Source organism: Sander vitreus, chromosome 22 (genome assembly GCF_031162955.1).
Source record: "Sander vitreus isolate 19-12246 chromosome 22, sanVit1, whole genome shotgun sequence".
In the NCBI taxonomy this organism is placed as follows: Eukaryota; Metazoa; Chordata; class Actinopteri; order Perciformes; family Percidae; genus Sander; species Sander vitreus.
Genome location: NC_135876.1, coordinates 11,750,559 through 11,769,385, shown reverse-complemented (window position 1 = coordinate 11,769,385; position 18,827 = coordinate 11,750,559). Strand labels below are relative to the sequence as shown.

At 39.9% G+C, this 18,827-nt stretch overlaps 1 protein-coding gene across 3 annotated transcripts in view; it reads left to right on the top strand.

Annotated features, from left to right (window-relative positions):
- Positions 1-1,742: 1,742 nt before the first annotated feature.
- Positions 1,743-18,827, top strand: part of tpk1 (thiamin pyrophosphokinase 1) — a 71,673-nt gene continuing 54,588 nt past the window's right edge. For 2 of the 3 annotated variants that reach the window (XM_078280404.1, XM_078280402.1), the window contains exons 1-3: positions 1,747-1,820; positions 4,721-4,811; positions 9,172-9,246. In XM_078280404.1, coding sequence (XP_078136530.1) covers positions 4,769-4,811; positions 9,172-9,246 — 118 coding nt within the window. In that variant the 5' untranslated portion in view covers positions 1,747-1,820; positions 4,721-4,768. Of the gene's footprint in view, positions 1,825-4,720; positions 4,812-9,171; positions 9,247-18,827 lie in introns of all 3 variants that reach the window. The other variant, XM_078280403.1, reaches the window with a different exon arrangement.

Sequence of the window (18,827 nt, the reverse complement as noted above, 5' to 3'; positions counted from 1 at the left end):
TCCGATCAAACATTCAGGTGGTGTGGCCTTGTAAAAAAATCCCTGCCAATGAAGAATGCACTCAGCCTGGAATTTATTCATAGATGTATTTATAATGCATGGCCAGAATGAATGACATCACATGCATTTGAGCATATAGCATGTATATGTGTGTGTGTGTGTGTGTGTGTGTGTGTATAATTGTGCAGTCTGTCTGGGAGACGAGACAAGTGCTGATTGATGAGAGAACGTTTGTTTTAACGAGCCTCCGGAGTGGATTCACCTTGAGAGAGATTTCTCACTTTACACTGCTTTTATTGCTGTCTGAAGACATCTGAAGCATACACCATCAGTCTGCTGCTCGTGTGTGTGCTCATGATGTCTGTTTACCTGTGTGTGTTTTGCTTGTGTATATTAGTGCAGTATGTGAGAGTTTTCTGATGTGCCTACATTTTTGGTGCGCCTGGGTTAGGGTGTAACTATAGCTGTGTGTTGTTTGCAAGCGAGTGAGTGAGGTTGTGTGTCCTATACATTATTGATTATGGACCATTTTAGTTTTTTTGTCTTTTTTTTCTTCTCTGCCATTAACATTTCTGTCACTTATTTCCTAAATATATGAAATCATCTATGAATTGATTCATGAATTAGTTAATTAATTAAATGACTTCCCCAGTGTATGAATGATAAGCAGCAGTCACAGTCTTTGGCCATATTCGTTACACATGAAGAACCTAATTCAAAAATGATCTCTACTTAAATGATAATTTCATCTTTGGTTAATGTTTGATATTTTAGAACCAATATCATCTAAGGACTCAAGCCAAAACTCAATATCTAAAAATAATCTATGTCACAAAAAGTAGATTGATTTAGATATAGGCCTATTATGTTTGAAAGTGGAATCAGCCTATAAAATACCTTCCATGTGAATGTAACACCACCCAGGCTCATACTCACACAGTACCAAACACAGAGCCGCGGTGTCCTCAGAAGAAGCTGCAGACCTGGTTTGCAGGGCCTCCTCAGCCAAATGAGGAATCATTTAATGTCATTGTTGTTCCAGTCAGATGATATTGAAGAAATGCACAACTGTTTTGGTGTCAGTTTTCAATGTCTCCCCTGTTTTTATCATCTCACTTTTAGACAGCAGGGTGGCAGATATAGTTTAGAAGATCCTGGTTTATCCACCAATACTGTACATTTTTTAAGCTAAAGACTTAGACCCGGTAGTTCCCCCTGTGGAGGGGGATCAATGAAGCATCTAATTGTCTCACTGTTAATGCTCCATTAAACAAAATTAAGATTGAACATTAAAATTGTCTCCTTCAATAAAAGTCTCCTCCTGTATGGGTCAGTGGTGTTAATGCAGAACTGTTATAGGGGTAAGTTTACATACACACCCAAAATTAACATTAGACCAGCAGAACCTGTTTTATGAGATTTATTTTACTTACTATATTGGGAGAATTTAGTTTCTGTTTTGTTTATTAGATATTAAATTAGACATCTGTTCAGCACTGTTGTAATCACATAATGATGGTTACAGTGAAGAATAAAAGCAGTGATGGGAAGTCTCTTATTGGAATAATTTCCACTGAGAGTGAAATTAAACTATTTCTGAATTTGCTGGAGAACCATAGAGTCTCCTTTACAGACGGGACTGCATTTGAAAACCCCCTTCATGTGTAGAGCAATTTACAAAGAAAACGCGTTTCCACTTCTGGCCTCTAGGTGTCCCCGTAACAAATCCACGCCAGTCCTCAGTCCTGCTGGGTCATCTGTGTGCTGCCTGCGCTCTCTTTGACTGTTTACAGCATCAATTGCGGAAGACGCTTCAACCTGTGAGTGAGTTTTTATTGAATACTTACTAAGCAAAGCAATGGCAGGCTTAAAATGTAAAGTCGGTTTATTGACAGTGAAACATAGTGTCGGCAGGCATGTGTGTTGTTTCTATCAGAATAGTACGGTTTTATCTGTGAAAAGCGGGAAACAGCGTGGCTCATTGCTCCAATGCCTCGCCATACATTTGCAAACGGCTGCATTAAAGTGTTACAGCGTGTTATGACACTGAATAAACAGTCGCCTCTAAGGCGAAAGCCAAAGTCCAGTTCCTCAAGGAAGTGTTGCCTAATACGCGTCGTGAAAAGTTGCATTATTTTTAGCAGTAGATACTGCATAATGAGCTCTTAATATACCCATAACGAGCTGCTGCATTCAGCCCAATATTAACACTGCTCAAAGTGTAGTGTATTATTTCAGCACCTGGAGAAACCCTGGAGGCAAAACACCGGTGGTTGATTGTTGTGGCTTGTTGTTGTTGTTGTTGTTGTTGTTGTTGTTGTTGTTGTTGTTGCTGCTAAAACATAAACGTGTGTATAATTAACCAGATTTAAAGTGATTAAAAAAAAAAAAGACCATGTGTAAAAACACTTGTGTAGGCTAATATTCATACCCATGGCAGCAGATGTTAGAGACTTTTATAATACACTGTGGGGACAGTTTTATCATAAAACAAATAATATTTAGAAATGTATCTTATATGTTTTACTTTTAGTGAGGTTGTGGAAAGGTACCTCAATTTTCAGAGAAGAGGTGTGGGCAATATAATGATTACATAATTCCACTTCATGTTGGCTAAAGTTCAACTCGTTTGCCAAATTACTATAGTGCAGTTATACATTTACTTAGGTTATCATTTACATAGTCCTGTTTTTAAATTTGGGGTCTGTGGGTAGGAAGGAGGAAGGTTATTACTGGGGGGAGGTCCAAGGAGGTTGTTAAAAGTAAAGGTTGTTTATGCTTTCTTAATTAATGGTTTGCTCTGTTCTGCTCGCTGAATTGTAAAGCTCAAAGGTGAGCAATGGGAGTGCTGGCAAGTTCCACTCACTGTCTGCTTTATGCTTTTGTTGTTCATTTATGTTTCAAAGTGTGGCGACTATAACATTGACCTATTAAATCCCCAAAAGCATAAAATGACAGAAGATTTCATTAATACAATGTATGGTATGGGCTTATATATATATATATAAAAGACGTGGCAACACATCACCCCGACCCTCTTCCCCACATCAGACTCTGTACCTTCGGAGACAGAGCCTTTAGTGTTGCAGCCCCATCCCTCTGGAACCCCCTCCCTGCAGAAATTTGAAATGCTACATCCCTGGACCCCTGGACAAAAAAACTCCTGGAACACCACCTGTTTACCACAGCCTACAACCTCCCTTACTATAGCCACTGTAATTCTGTAAAGTGTCCTTGGGTTTCATGAAAGGGGCTATATAAATACAAATTATTATTATTATTATTATTATTATTATTATATCCAACAATCTAAAAAGTAGAATTACATCTCATTGTGCCACATTAATAGACAACATATTCACAAACATTATGGAAAACAATGTAGATAGTGGGCTATTATACAATGACAACAGTGATCATTTAGCTGATTTTATTGTCTATCATTGTAATTATAGGAAACCCAAGGATTGTAGTCATCTCAAATACAAAAGAGTAAGAACTGCGGAAAACATAAATGCTTTTAAGGAAGAGTTACTGAAACAGAACTGGAAAATATTATACGAGATCTTAACATCGCTGTATGACAAAAATTGTCATACAGCAAACAGACAAAGGCAAAGAAATAGTCCATGGATCACTAAGGGTGTATTAAATGCCTGCAAAAAGTAAAACACACTTTATAGAAAATTCATTAAGTATCGTACCCCAGAAACAGAAAGTTGATGTAAGAAGTACAAGAATAAATTAACAAATATTATGAGGAATATAAGAAAGAATATTATAATAAAATGTTAGATGATAATAAAAAAAATATGAAAGTTGTATGGAATATTCTAAATAGTATTATAAGAAATGGAACTAAAAATAGAAATACAAGTTACCCAGAATGTTATATTGAAAATGACAAGAACATAAATAACATGGAAGATGTGGTTAATGGTTTTAACAATTTTTTTGTAAATTCAGATCCGGCAGAAATAATAAAAATCCAGAAACTACAGAAGGGGTAGATGCTGATCATGGAATAGTAATCCTAGCTCTATTTTCCTTAGAGCAGTTGAAAGGAATGAGATACAGATACATTTTCTGTCAAATGACTAATCAATTAATTGATAAATTGCTTCAGTCGTAATTATTTTATTAACTAATGTTGCTGCTTTAAGGGTTTGTTTCCTCTTTCACAGCGAGTAGACTGTCCTGACTGACTGGTGATACTACCATTATCATGGGCAATGTCAGTTAGACCTGCAACGATTAGTCGATAAATCAATATGGAAAGAAAGCCAATCTGCAACTATAAACGATGAATCATGTTAGTCAGCAGAAATTCTGCTTTTCGCTGCTGTATAATTGTAAACTGAATATCTTTGGTCAGACAAAACAAGAAATCCGATGATGCCACGAAGATTAAATTTTTTTAGACCACAGAATAAATCAAGAACATAATTGGCACAATAATTTGTAATTACAGCTCTAGTGTGAATATTGTGTCTTAAGCATAAACTGTATAAAACGGTCTTAAGTTATGCGGTGATATATATTGTCATCGTGCTCATGTGTGCATGTTAGTGTTTGTATTTTGTCTGCTTGTTTCATGGGGAATAATTAGGCCAGAGGAAGGCGGGTGATAAACTGGGATTGGAGACAAGTTGGAAAATGAAATGACTAAAAAAGATAAACGCAAGAGGAGTAGCAACAGCGTCTGTCTTCCTCTCCCCAGTTCCAGGTGAGTCGGCTGATTGAAGACGGGCTCCTTTGGATCCTGGCCATGGATGTAGAGTTGACGCCTTTGGACTGCCTGCTGCCCTCAGGTACTGCCTTTCAAACACACATTCCCTTGGCGCAAACACACATACACGCAATCAATCAAATATGTAGGTCCATGCACGTCTTGGTGGAATTAAAACTCCAAAACATATCACTGACACTTTCATACAACAATGTGTATATGTATGAGATGCACTTCCTTTTGTCTTTTTTGTTTGGCTGCGTAAAGAATCTTTATTAAAAGAGGGCCTGATGTGTATGCTTGTAATTTTAGCTGTTTAAGGAAAACAAACTTTGAGGAGGCGTTTTTGATTATTGAAATATTTCCCCAAAAAATAATCTTGTTCCTAAATAACATCCCTGTCATCATTTGTTCAAACGCAACACTAGAAACCCAAGTTCAGTCTGACATTTGACTGAAAAGGTTCCACCATAGTACGTTTATTCTCTCTTTTCCAAAGGCATGCTTTTGTAGCAAGATTATTTCCCCCAAAGATGTTCTATATCTGAGAAAAAGAAACCCTCCAGATGGTCACTGACTGCCCTACAGACCTGAGGAGGAAGCTGGTTATAGCTGCCTTTAGCCACTGCTCTCAGGTCAAGGTTTATGTGAGCTCCCTGGAGGTGTGTGTGTGTGAGTGTGGAGGAAGGAAAGCTGTTATGAGCCTAAGGGCAGGTTTTACCCAGAGCTGTAAAGGTCAAGGGCATAATACAGCAGTTTGGCCTGTAGAGGAGACAGCGGGCACATGTAGTTCTCTCTATCTCTTATGTCTGCCTTGTATTACACTTGTTACCATTCCTTATTTCCATGTAATTCTTTAGATTGATTTGATAAAGAGCTACTTTTACATGAGAAGTATTTCTGCCTTACACGCTTGTACATTATAATAAAGGAGGCTGCGGGGCTGCCATTGTTTGAGTGACAACAGATGTCCAAATTACATTGTGGTGTGGGGTATGACACTGGCTAGAAATATTATCCACCCACAGAAAGATATAAATAGAGAGCTTAGGAGTGAAAAACAAACGTTCTGTCCCCAGAAAGCTCAGGAGTGTCAGAGCTTTTGCCTCTCTCATCCTTCTTGGATTCATCGACACACAGGTACAGATGAACCTGGTTTATAGACATACAGTAAGCATACTGTGTCCAGTTTACTGACAAGGTATAGATGGATTTCATGTATCTCAGTAATCTGTGGTGTTGCATTCTGGAGTAATTTTATTTTATTTTATTTTTTTACAAATAAGTAATTTGGTGCAACCACTTTCCTTCAACCTGCCACTGCTGTTTGGACAGCTGAATAATCTTATTTGACAAAACCAAAGTCACATTAGGTATAAACACTCCAACATTGATAAAAAACCCTGTTCATCATGCCTCTGTTTACTTTTGTTTAAACCTGTCTTGGCTGTGGTCTGATCACTTACTGTATTGTGGCAAACAGCATGCTCTTAGACTCCCTGTGATCTTTGACTATAAGTTGTATTGATTGCAGACTGCCCAAGACTGAGCTGCAAATGGGGATTCAGAATGTGTTTGGTTTCCATCTAATATGAATATTATCGATATAATATTTTTTTCTTGTATAGACAAACTCACATAAGGGCTGATGATGAATGTACCAATTAGTCCATCGAAAGAAATGAATTGTTTAAGTCACTTTTTCAACCAAAACCACCAAACATTCTCTGGTTCCAGCAAGGATTGGCTGCATTTCTCTGTTTTATATCATTTTAAACTGAATATCTCAAGGTTTTGGACTGTTGGTCAGACAAAACAAGCAATTTGAAGACTCTCTTCTGACTCGTGATAGACATTTTTTTTTAAAACTATTTTTCTGACATACATTAATCAATTAATCTTCAGATTAATCAGTAATTTAAAAATCATTTGGTGTAGCCCTAGAACGTAATTCGTCCCATTGTGATCAAATGATGAGTGCCACTGAACAGACCTAGTGTATCAGTACTGCATTATGTCATTATACAGTATTAATAGTAGTGTAGGTTGTATTACGGTGCATTGCTCTCCTCTGTCTTGCTTCATTTGTGTCCCTCCCCCTCTCTGTCTCCATTGATTGCTGTTTGAAGGTTGTAGTTCCCCTTCTTAGACGACAAAGGCCAATGTAATTGAGTAATGTAATTGTACTCCTGTATGTGTACATGTTTGTATATACTTGACATTCTCGCACGTGTGTGATTTACAAAGGGCAGGAACACAGAAGTGCTGTTGATTCTATGCTTGTATATCTCCAAAATCAATAACACTCAAAGGCCAACATCAGTCAAGAGACACTCATTTCTGATATGTCAGCAATTCTGAAGCCCCCACTGAAACAAATGTTTACTCAAACACGTTAGCTAAGCATTACAGGCCATGCACTTGAGTTTGCTCAATGTGCAAATCTAAGATTTATTCTACATATTTCACAGGCTGTGCAAATAATCCCCCAAACGGTTGCAGAACAGATCAGAACACACACACACACACACACACCCTCCTGATGATATAATTTTCTTGATACATCTGTCACTTTCTACAAAGGTGAAATATGTGTTTGAGATTCCCTGTATCATGTAAAATCTTTCTCCCAACTGTACAGTATAGTGAAACACTTTTTCCTCTATTTGATGAGTTTAGAGAATATTTGCATGGTTTCTTTAGTTTCATCTCTTACAGGAAATGCGTAACTAGACTCTCGGTGAAGAATATAAAAACAGCCCCATGGATTTCTGCATTTTAAAATCCCTAGTGTGCAAAGTTAGCCTTGTAAATTTCCTCTTTAATTATATAGTTATTATAATTATGAATACATATTCCTGGAGAGAGAGAGAGAGTGTGTGTGTGTGTGTGTGTGTGTGTGTGTGTGTGTGTGTGTGTGTGTGTGTGTGTGTGTGTGTGTGTGTGTGTGTGTGTGTGTGTGTGTGTGTGTGTGTGTGTGTGTGTGTGTGTGTGTGTGTGTGTGTGTGTGAGAGAGATATTTATGCTGTGTGGCATAGAAAGGTGACATTTCTTTGAACAAGTGCACAAAAGGCCACACACCACCTTGTGTGTGTGGAGAGGTGAGTGTTTGTGTGACGAGGGGTTATCTGAAAAGTCACGGCTGGTTGACTTTGCCTTTTGTTCTCTGTACACCTCGAGCCAATTAAGAGACAGGACTGACAAATATACTCCTCCTCTTTCTTCTCCTCACCTAGCCCTCCTTTCTTTTCCTCCTCCTGTGTGTCTTCTCTTTATCCTCTCTTCCTTTTACCACACTCGGCTGGGGTTGACTTTCCTATTGGAAATGACCTTTCAGTGATGTAAACTTTTTAACAACATCAAGCCCGGTGCTGCAACAAAAACCCAATGGACAATTCTTTTTCCACACTTTCTCAGCCAAGTCAAAATGCATCTTTACACTTTTTAAATCCAAAAAGGGTATTTTTCAGGATGCAAGGTGATGTGCATTTTGCACTGAGAATTTCATGACACCTAAAGTATATTCTTCTTCTTCCTTCTTCACCATTGCTTTCTCTGGCCTCCCTCTGCATTCATGATGTATTATGAAAGGTGCATTGGGAAAGATACAAGGCTTTTTGTCATGTCTTGTTGTTCCAAACCTGGAATTTAAATAAGTACAGTTTAGGAAAAAGGGAAGAGGACATGGTAATTACAGAGTGTTGCTTAAGCTTACATATGACATTTTGGCTTTGCTAGAAAGGGCACCAACTTTAAAAATGGATGAGAAATCATTCATAAGGGCAGACCTGAGAGGGAAAGATAAATGAGTAAGCAGGGAAATGGCAAAGTTTGAAGGTGAGGGGAAGAGAGGTTGTGCTTAAGTCTTTGATCCAATAAGGTTTTTCTAGCAGCAATGTTTTTACTTTTTCAATGTAAACATTTCACTTAAAAAACAATAAAAACAACAAGTACATAAGTAGTTATATAAGTAATAATACGGACTTTGACATTGATTGTGATCCTGGTGAATGCAGGTACTGTAGTTGAGGAAAATTGTTGCATCATTTAGATAGACATTGTCTATACTTTGGTTACACTTAGTTATTTTCTGATGTTGCAAACTCATTGGATTGAGTGGGAAAATGTTTTGAACTTTTACAAAACCAAGATTGAGCATCCTGACTGTTTTGGAATGGCTTCTGTTTTTAATCCTCCCTCTTATTTTCCTGTGTGTGTGTGTGTGTGTGTGTGAAGCATGATAAGGACCTCATTATCACGACATTGTTTTAGTTTATTTTTTTAACACATTCAGCGCCACAAAAACTAAAAAAAATGTTATACATGAAAGCAAAGAGAGATGTGTTGTGCTTTTGCTATGTGTCCATTACACTCCATCGTCTGTAGATTGATCGTGATTTATACCTTTTCCTTTTTCCCCCTCCTTCTATCTTCTTGTGCAGGCACGCAGAGGATCTGTCTGATTATTCTGAACCAGCCTCTTGATAAGGACTACCTGCACATCCTCTGGAGTAAAGGTATATCTCACACATCCCTAACACAGATTAAACAAGCCCCCTTTTTAACACTTAGATCCTGTTTGCATTGGTTTGTACTGGGCATGTATTCCCCTGTTGTTTTTGTCAGACTGTGCTTTCTACCCTGTGTAGTCTCCACTGTGCAAAATCTTAATTACTGCCCTGTCATTGAAAATGCCCCGTCTCTGCCCACATTTCCTGAGATGTGTTTTAATGAAGTTAAAGATGACATGATTTAAAAAAAAGAAAGAAAATATTTGTATATATTTGTTTTTGTTTTACAGTATAACTCTTGTGGCTGCATGACCTGAACAATTGATTAAAACAAAACTATTATTCAAATTGCAGTTCCATTGCATTCCCAGCCTGAATATGCAGCATGATTCTGTTGCCCCTGAGGCACTGCCTTTTCTGAAAGCACTCTTATTGCAATTGTAAGGTCTCAAGGTAACATGAATAGCACATTCATTCTGATTCATTCAAGTGTGTAAACATTCATTATAGCTAATTGGTTGGTAAATAATGTAATAATGTAAACACAGGCAGTGGCAGTAAGTGTCCACTCAGCGGGGGAGTGACAGAGTGGATATTACAAACCCACTGGACCCAAGACCCCTGCATTCAGTACGTGGGCATTTCAGTCATAACAAATCCACCCTCAGAACTGACTGAAGGGCCATTCACATTGTACGCGGCATGCGCTGCGCTCACCGCTAGTTTGTCCTATTCCCAACTATATTTGTTGTGCTTGCCGCCGGGCTCAGCGCAAATTTACGTCATACATGCGCCAATATTTGAATGCACGTCACGACTGCGTCCGGTGTTTACATCAGACGTGCAGTACATGCGACATTGTGGATACACAGTAGTGATTTGGTGGAGACGATGTTTCTGTCTTTGAAACAAAAGAAAGCCTTGGCACTTGCCCTGGTTGTGTGGAGAAGACGGAGGAAGGCAGCAGGAAGAAGGGTGTGGGTGCACGAGACCCTCAGGTCCAGAGAGCAGTTGGGGGAATTCCGGCTGGTGAAGGAGCGCCGCATTCACTGTGACCGGTTCCAGGGGTACTTTCGGCTCAACAGGGAGCAGTTTGACAGTCTGCTGACGAGAGTCGGGCCTACGATTTCCCGGATGTGAACAACATTCCGAAAGCCCATTTCTACAACGGAGCGTCTGGCTATTTGTCTCTCCCTGACGTGTGGCTCCAGACAAGACAGTATGGAAAAGTACTTCCAAGTACTGTTTTGGTCTGCCCCTGCACCACTTTTGTCTCCTCTCCTTTATGTACCTGTCCCTTAGGTTCTTCCACCTTTTCTTACACTCCTCTAAATAGATGAAGACGTGTGGATTATTTTCATTTCTAAATAAAATGTTGCATTTCAACACTATGTGTCATTGCATGTTTATATACTTAAGAGGTCTGCAGTCATTGCAGTTGGGTATAATAAAGCTAAGATATGAGCCTACATTCATACATGCATTATTCATTCTCTGGAAAACACTTTATTTAATGTATATGTGCAATTAATTCCTCCAAAACTGGAGCTTACACATTTGGAAATGGGTAGTTATTCTGTGTAAAGGCCATATACCTACCTATATACCTATATGTGAACTTCAATGAAAATGAACATGACTTGTGTCAATCAGTCCAAACATATTTTACATCACATAAACATACAAATACAATATTATTATTGTGTAATAACAACCGAGTGTAAATTGTAATTTCCCCATTGGGGATCAATAAAGAGTATAAATTATAATTAAAATAATTTTTTTTTTATAAAAAATACAAATATATCCTACAAATACCTGTATGGAGCTGTATAATCAACTTGGTCTTTGGTTTTTGCAGCTCACAACAGTAGGCTACAGTTCTTCTCAGTTGCTTTGGCGCATTTCTCAGATCAGAGATGACAATAATGTGTAACTTTGTCACATAGGGAATAGTGCTCCCTTTCATGTGCATTGTTCATTAGACTATACTTCCAGAGTGAACTGTTAAATATGGACAACAACACAAAGCAGTTTCACTATCTTGGTATAAACAATGGCGTAAGGACTTATCAGTTTGATTCATTGAACTTGTGTCATAGCCTGTACAGCTCTGGGAGATCGCTGACGGCCAAAATCAACCTCTCGTCCATCTTCCGTTTGTGGATCCACGTGTATTCTGTGTTTTTGTTGTTGTTTTTCAGACACTTGAATGCACGTCACAGCGCACCGCGGCCGCTCTTGCGCGAGCCACGGTCAAAGTTGAACCATGTTGAACTTTGACCGCGGCCAGCCGCAAAATTCCGCTTGCAGACCAGTTCTTGCGCGCGCAAGCCATTGACAATAATGGGTTTCATAGCGCAGCACTGCCGTTTGCGCGTACAATGTGAACGGCCCCTGAGCTGTTGCTTACATCTTGCACCCTTTCATAAGAGGGGAAATGGTCTTGATTTCCTTTCAGTCGATTCACTCGGTACAACACATACAGTATTGGATATCAGGCCCCCGCATGACCTGACTGAAGACACCTCTATTCACACCTATAAGGCAGATGATCTGTGGTCCACCACAGTCATCCATCGGTTCTTACGCTCTTCACCTCGCTAAGTGCACCTCTGCCAAGTCAGGCTAGCTAGCTACTGCTAGTTAGCTCTGTTTCTTTAGTAGGCTACTGCCAGCTTGAAGTTAGCTTAACAGCCCCTGTTGGTGTGGGGCTGTAAAGCCGTGGGGGAATGCAGGATTTTTATTAGCCACTGGCTGCCCGGGAAGCGCTTATTTAATGAGTATTTTATCCACGGGCTCTGTGTTTTGGTATGAGCACCAAGCCTAAACAGGCAAATAATCCTGGCTCCAGGCCTCCCAGCGGGTAACTGGGTATACCACATGGAGCCGTTATTTTGTTGTTCTGAAGAAAGGGGGAGGGGTCTGTCCTATTCTTGATCGAGTGTTAAACAAATACCTGCGAACTTACAGATTGCTAAAATGCTAACACTCAGACAGCCTGTGAGCGCTATCAGTCATTGGTTTGCAACAATTGATCTTACAGACATTTACTTTCACGTAGCATTACACCCGGACCACAGGCAGTTCCTAAGTTTTGTATTCATGGGCACGGCCTATGGATACCTGGTGCTGCTGTTCAGCTTGTCTATTGCTCCCCACACCAAATGTGTCGAGGCAGCATTAGCTCCTCTCAGCGAGAGAGGCGTTCGCATATTAGCTTATCTAGACAATTTGGGCTCTGATAGCGAGTTCCAGAGAGCAAACAGCGGCGCAGCTATCACTAGTTCAGTCGCACAGTCAAGTACTGTGCTTTTCGGTAAATCTACAGAACAGTTTGCCGAGTCAGCAGTTTTCTTTCCTCGGGTTGGAAATATGCTCCCGTTCTAGCCGGGCACGTCTGTCAGAGTGCAGAGTGGCAGCGTTTTATCGCTGCCTCGCTCAGTTTCAGTTGGGATGTAAACTGCGTTTCCGGACGAGCAGCAGGGAGAGGGGTCTGGACACCAGTACAAAGCAAACTCCACATCAACCACATGGAGCTTTTAGTGACTTTTTTGGCTTTAAAGCATTTTCGTCCAGTTCTGACAGGCCAGCATGTTCTGATCAGGACGTACAATACAACGGTGGCTTCCTAGATAAACGGACAGACAGGGACCTGTTCACTTCCCCTGTTAAAACTGTCTCGCACTCTGTTGCTATGGTGCAGTGTTTATTTTGTGTCTCTTGGAGCCACTCATGTCCCGTGCCTCCTGAACTTAGGGGGCGGACCTTCTCTACAGGTGGGGACCACTTGTGAGACTTTTGTGTCTCACGCTAAATATTTTCTTATTTATGCACAACCTTTGCTTATACATGTAGAATTAGCAAAGAACACACTTTCTGTGTTTCTTTCTGCCTCCTTGTCGGGTTCTCAAGTAAAATGAACTTTAATATATCTTCAATGGTCCTGTCTATTATTTGATAATGTAATTATTCTAACAAAACTTTTAAGCCAGACAGCGGCTGCACCTTCATATTCAAACATGCAGTACCTGTTGCGCAATACAAACTCACTGAATAGCTCCACTTCAGCAGTTTTGGACTAACAGTCATTCCTAGGGGCATTTTTATGTTTATTGTTGAAGATGGGAAGAACTGTGCTCAGTCACTTTTACATCAGCAACCTGCTGGCCACATGTTGTTGGCAATTTATGAACCAAGGAAGTCCCCTAGAGTCCGACCGCATCTTTGTCATTGGTAACGCGAGGATGTAAAAATGGATTTGATTTTGCTTGTGCTTCATGAGTACTCCAAGGCCCTTTATCAGAGTAAAAGACAAACAGAAATTCAGAAACCTCAAAACAGAAGGCTCGTCGTTAAAAGAGGAAAAATAGGTTTTTGAAGGGAAATAGAGCTTCAGACTCCCTGAGGTGTCGCTTCTGAGATGCATTGATGCATAGCAGTTGTGCTACTTGCCTGTGATGTATTTAATATGCAAAGCTGACTTTGAGCCTTTAAACCAGACAGTGTCATCGCAACCTGTATCCTACAACTTTTGTTTTTAAATCTGATGAACTGATCAGAAACAGAGCCTAACTGAACAAGTATAACTTGAACCAAATGAATTTGTTAGGCTCGCAGTTGTTTTATCATTGACGTAGTGGAGAGAAGTGGCCTGGATCACTGGTTCTCAACTGTTTTGATGCTTAGACCGTGAAACACAACAAAAAAACACAGTACACCAATTAATGAAAAATTTAATCCACAGACTACAATCAGGGAAGAAGGTTAGTAAACACATAACTTTGAAGGCAAACCACATCAGATTGAAATTTAATGAACCAGCTTTGATATTCTTATCAACTTAGCAAACCCCAAGAGGCACCTGAGCTTTTTCCATGGCACAGCTCTCTTAGTATGCACTTTTATAGTAGAGGACCTATAGAAAATGCTTAATGGCATTAGACAAAGCAATTTCTTCATCTGATTGCACACCAAAGGTTGCCTGCTGCCCCAAGATAAAGATTCTTTGGATAGTTAATTAAGTGAGAAGAATACAAAATATGGAATTTAAAGAAAGAGAAGAAAGAGAAATGTATATAACATTCATCCAAAGGATGTTGATATGGGTTAATTGATGATAAATCTCAACAAGGTCTTACACTGAGCAACCAGAATAAAGGAGAAGGCCAGTTTTCTGTAGTTCTGCACAATACTCCAAAAATCATATTGCTTGTTTTTTACGCCCTATTTATTAGTAACTCAGCAATGTTTGGAGATTGATATTTTCATATTCTAATTTTCAAATCCAAACTGTGACCAGACCAGCAAAGTTTAACTGATATGGTTATACTCCAGTGATTACATTTTACAAAAATGCAATATGGAGCTATTGCATCTCCTTTTGCTGATTGTTTCACTCGTTTATTCTTATCCCATTCAATACTTGCCAGTAATACAGGACCAGAAACATCATCTAACTGCACCATTTTGCAATGTACTTTGACATGACGTGATGCAGCTGGATAATATCATAGGGCATGTGCTCCCTGTTAGATAAGGCTACTTATTAAAGTTTCAGACAGATTTTGGGTGGTTTTTGTAAGTGCTACAAGCAATGCTGTGGATGTCAGAAATTGGAAAGCTTTCTTGATCAGTTTTGCTCTGGGCAGCAGTGCACATGGGACTTAAAGAAGTTTTGACAGGATGATGATGGTGCATGAATGGCAGATATCAGATCTCTCGCAGTGTGATGGAAACACGCTTGTAGCAAGTTTAACATTCCTTACTTGAAATGCCATGTATTTTTAATGTTGTTTATGGGATGAGCAGATGTGAGCGTGTCTAAGTGTGTGTCACTCTCCAGATGGTACCTGGAGGCATCGTAGCCAGGTCTCCACCCTTACAAACACACGCACACGCACACGTACACGTACACGTACACAGCACTCTCAGGTTCTCTGATGTGCTGCCCCTGGGCCCCCTCATCACCTGTGGGAGAGGTAGAGCAGCAGGGAGCAAAGGAGCGATAGAGGCTGGAAGAGTGCAACACTGATCAAAGGGAAGCTCGTTTACAGCTGCTGAGTGTGATGTTGTGAAGTGGGATCATGCTGCATATCTCACTCACGCACCCTCTCACTCATCTAGTCCATCAGTCACCCACTTGTTAATCTTGTCAGTCACCTATTCAGTCAGTCAATCAATCAGTGACTCATTTACTTACTTACAGATGCCTCACTTACTTCACTGTGTAACAACACAAACAAGCAAATCAATAAAGCAATCAGCAGAGGTAACTCTCTACAAGAGAAAACCAGGCCTGTGCCTGATTTCATCATTTGCTGATGTGGAGCAGCTTGTTGAAGTTTATGAACATCACCCATCAGCCAGTTGAGTGTCAGCCTTGCAATCAAGGCCGGTTGGGTGATGTGGCTGCGCACACACACACACACACACACACACACACACACACACACACACACTCTCTCACTTCCTAAACTTCTGCATTTAAGCCCATGTGTCAGATGGAGTGAATGTACACGGAGAATTTGAAGAGAGAAGCTGTAAGGAAGTTAAAAAGATAATCCCTGTAAAACTGTTGATGGAAAAGAGAATGAGTGGAAGAGCTGGTGAAATTTTGCCACCAAGAATGACAAAGCGAAGGATAGATGAATAGAGTAGAGCTCGAAAAAAAGAAAATGAGATTTTTGTGCAGGAAATCAATCAAATTTGAGGCAAGGTATAGAGATGGTGGATCTGGAGACAGGGTGACAGGTGGAGGGGGAGAGGTGGACTGATAGATGAAGGGAGGACTTCAAGGCATCATAATAAGGATAATAATCTTTTCACCGCTCTCCGTGACCGTTTGCCCTCTTCTGTGCTATGCTAAAGCCCCATACTGATTGGTATTAATCCTTACCACTAACCTCATCAATACTTGCCTGCTTGCCTGCTATAGATGTTCCCCACAGCTGTGTGTGTGTGTGTGTGTGTGTGTGTGTGTGTGTGTGTGTGTTTCTGCATGAACATGTAAATGCATCTTTCCTGCATCAAACTCGGCAAAACGGATGATTACAAAGCACTGAAATGACAGGTTAAGTACTGTGTGTGGAAGTGCATTATCTCCTGACAACCATATGTATCTGTCATCCAGCAGAGTAAGTGACAGGAGGAGTTGGTTCTGAAGCCTGCAGGGAGGGATTATTATAGCTAGTTAATTTACAAGGTCATCTCCACTGACCGCTTCTGCTGTCTCCGCTAAGCTCACATCGTACCATCAGCAGAATTCATTTGGCTGCTATGTCCCTAGATGTGATTTTCTGTTGAGCTTGTTTGTAAAACCCATACGCTCTGAGGAGGAGTCGGTTAGGCTGTTGCATTTACAGTTGTGGCGTACTTCAAGCAGCCGGCAAGTCATTGTTTTCAGTGGAAGAATGACAGTAATTGTATCTTCACTGCCTGTGAATAAAGTGCAGATGGAGTTCAGTTTTAGCCGCTTACGCCAGATGATCGCACAGGCCTTTCCCTTACAATAAAGGTTAACTTCTCAATAAGGTTGCCCCGGTTTATGTGAATTTGGAGTCAAAAACAATAATCCTAAAATGACAGAAGAAGCGCACTCTTGACTATTTGACGTACAGACACAAGAAAAGCAACACAACTTGTTATATGGTTGGACATCAGCCTTAACACAGGGAACAAAGTGCTTTGCTGTGACATTTTTAACATACAGGGACATACAATATAACATAAATTACTAATGCATACACAGCAGAAAAAGGTTTTAAACAATGTAAAGGGTTTCCCCCGGGAAGTTGGTTAGATGATCACAGCCATTGATGTTTCAAGTCTAGCTGGTCCATATAACTTTAATTAATTTCAACTTGACCAGACTGTATTAAACACATGTCAATTTGGTGATTCTCAGACTAATGTCTCTCTGTGTGTGTGTGTGTGTGTGTGTGTGTGCGCACACAAAGCTAAGTAAATGATTGACAGACAGAAGTAACTGTAAAAATCTGAAAATTATTCAGTTTGTTAGTATATATATATATATACACACACTGATAGTTTTACAGTCTGTCACCACCAAGCTTAAAGAAGAGTTTCTCTGTTTTTCAAAGTTATTGTTTGAAAAGTTTCTCAGCCTTTGCACTCTGTCAGAGATAATGAGTCATTTACATTCCAATCATTTCTTGACGAGAAACAGCGACAGCAGGGTTATGAATAAAAGCACTGCCTTGAGAAAGTGTCTTATTTACATCATTGCAAATGCGTCTGCATTCTCTCACTTGGTAAACTCTCAAGCCTGGGATAGTTAGATTTAGAAGGATACCCTCCTGTATCAAAATAATCATTCCTCTCCTTTAAACTAGTCTACTTATTTTACAGCATGTAGGTGTGACACAGAATGCTTTGCACATGCTGTATTGTTATGCGTGCTAGCTATAGAAATAACTGCTGCTGTGAAGATGGTAGTTATGCTAAGTTTAAACTCTGCACCTAGAGGTGTTATTACAGTGTACAATCTGGAGAACAGAAGTGCAAACTGTAATATTTAATTCATGCCTGTGAGGTGAGCAAATCAAAGCAAATTACAAGTAGAAAGTCTTGATGGTGATTTAACCCTGAAGTGTGAGGTAGGTAGTAGGTAGTTTTGTCTCATTAATAATTAAATACCTTAGAATACAAGGTGATATTCTTCAAGTAAATACCATTTTTGAAAGAAGTTAGTTTTGTTTTTAGATTGTCTCTGACTCCCCAGTTAAAGGTACCCTGTGGAGTTTTGAACACTAAAAGCACCGTGGAGCAATGTTTTCATGAGAGCTTCCCATTTTGTTAGTATTTAGTTTGTGTGCATTAGGACGCATGGACACGCACACGTGGGCAATGTAAACTACACTGACAATGATCATTAAACACCATTCTGCTGATCGACAGTTGGTAGCTACGCACAAAGAAACTTAGCAATGCGACATCAAAGGCAAGAGAAGAAGACTCAGCGAGCACATATGGATGTACATGATAAAGTCTTCAGACTGTCAGAAAAAATCATCTTTGCAAATGTTTTATGAGAAAGGTAATGCATTAAAGGACCTGCATACACAGACTGGTGTATTCTGATTGATTAAACTTCTGCTTAGATTGAAGTTGGACCAAACCGAAAGCCGTGTATTTTGAACTAATAAGACCATTCTTTTTTTACAGAAGATATTTTGGCAGGTCATAGCAGGGAAAGGATTGGTGTAATTGATTATATGAAATCTAGAAGGGCACTCGGAGAGCGCAGACCTCTGTCATGCCCTGTCTTGTATTCTTAACAAAAGGGGAAATTAATTTTTGTATCTGCCCCCTGATTCGGATCCGCTCCACAGTTTAATGAGTTCTTCCTTGGCCCATGCTACTCTCTTTCACTAAGTTTAATAAAAATTGGGCCTTTTCTCTAATTCTGCTGACAAACAGACAAACAAACCGAACTGAGCCATTGTGAACAAAATCTGTTTCGTCTGCGCTTTTGCTGCCTTGACAAGTCAAAATGTCAGGTGCAACAAAGCTTATAGGAGACTGAGGGACCAACACAAGAGAAGAGCCCTAGTCAGCCAACGAAA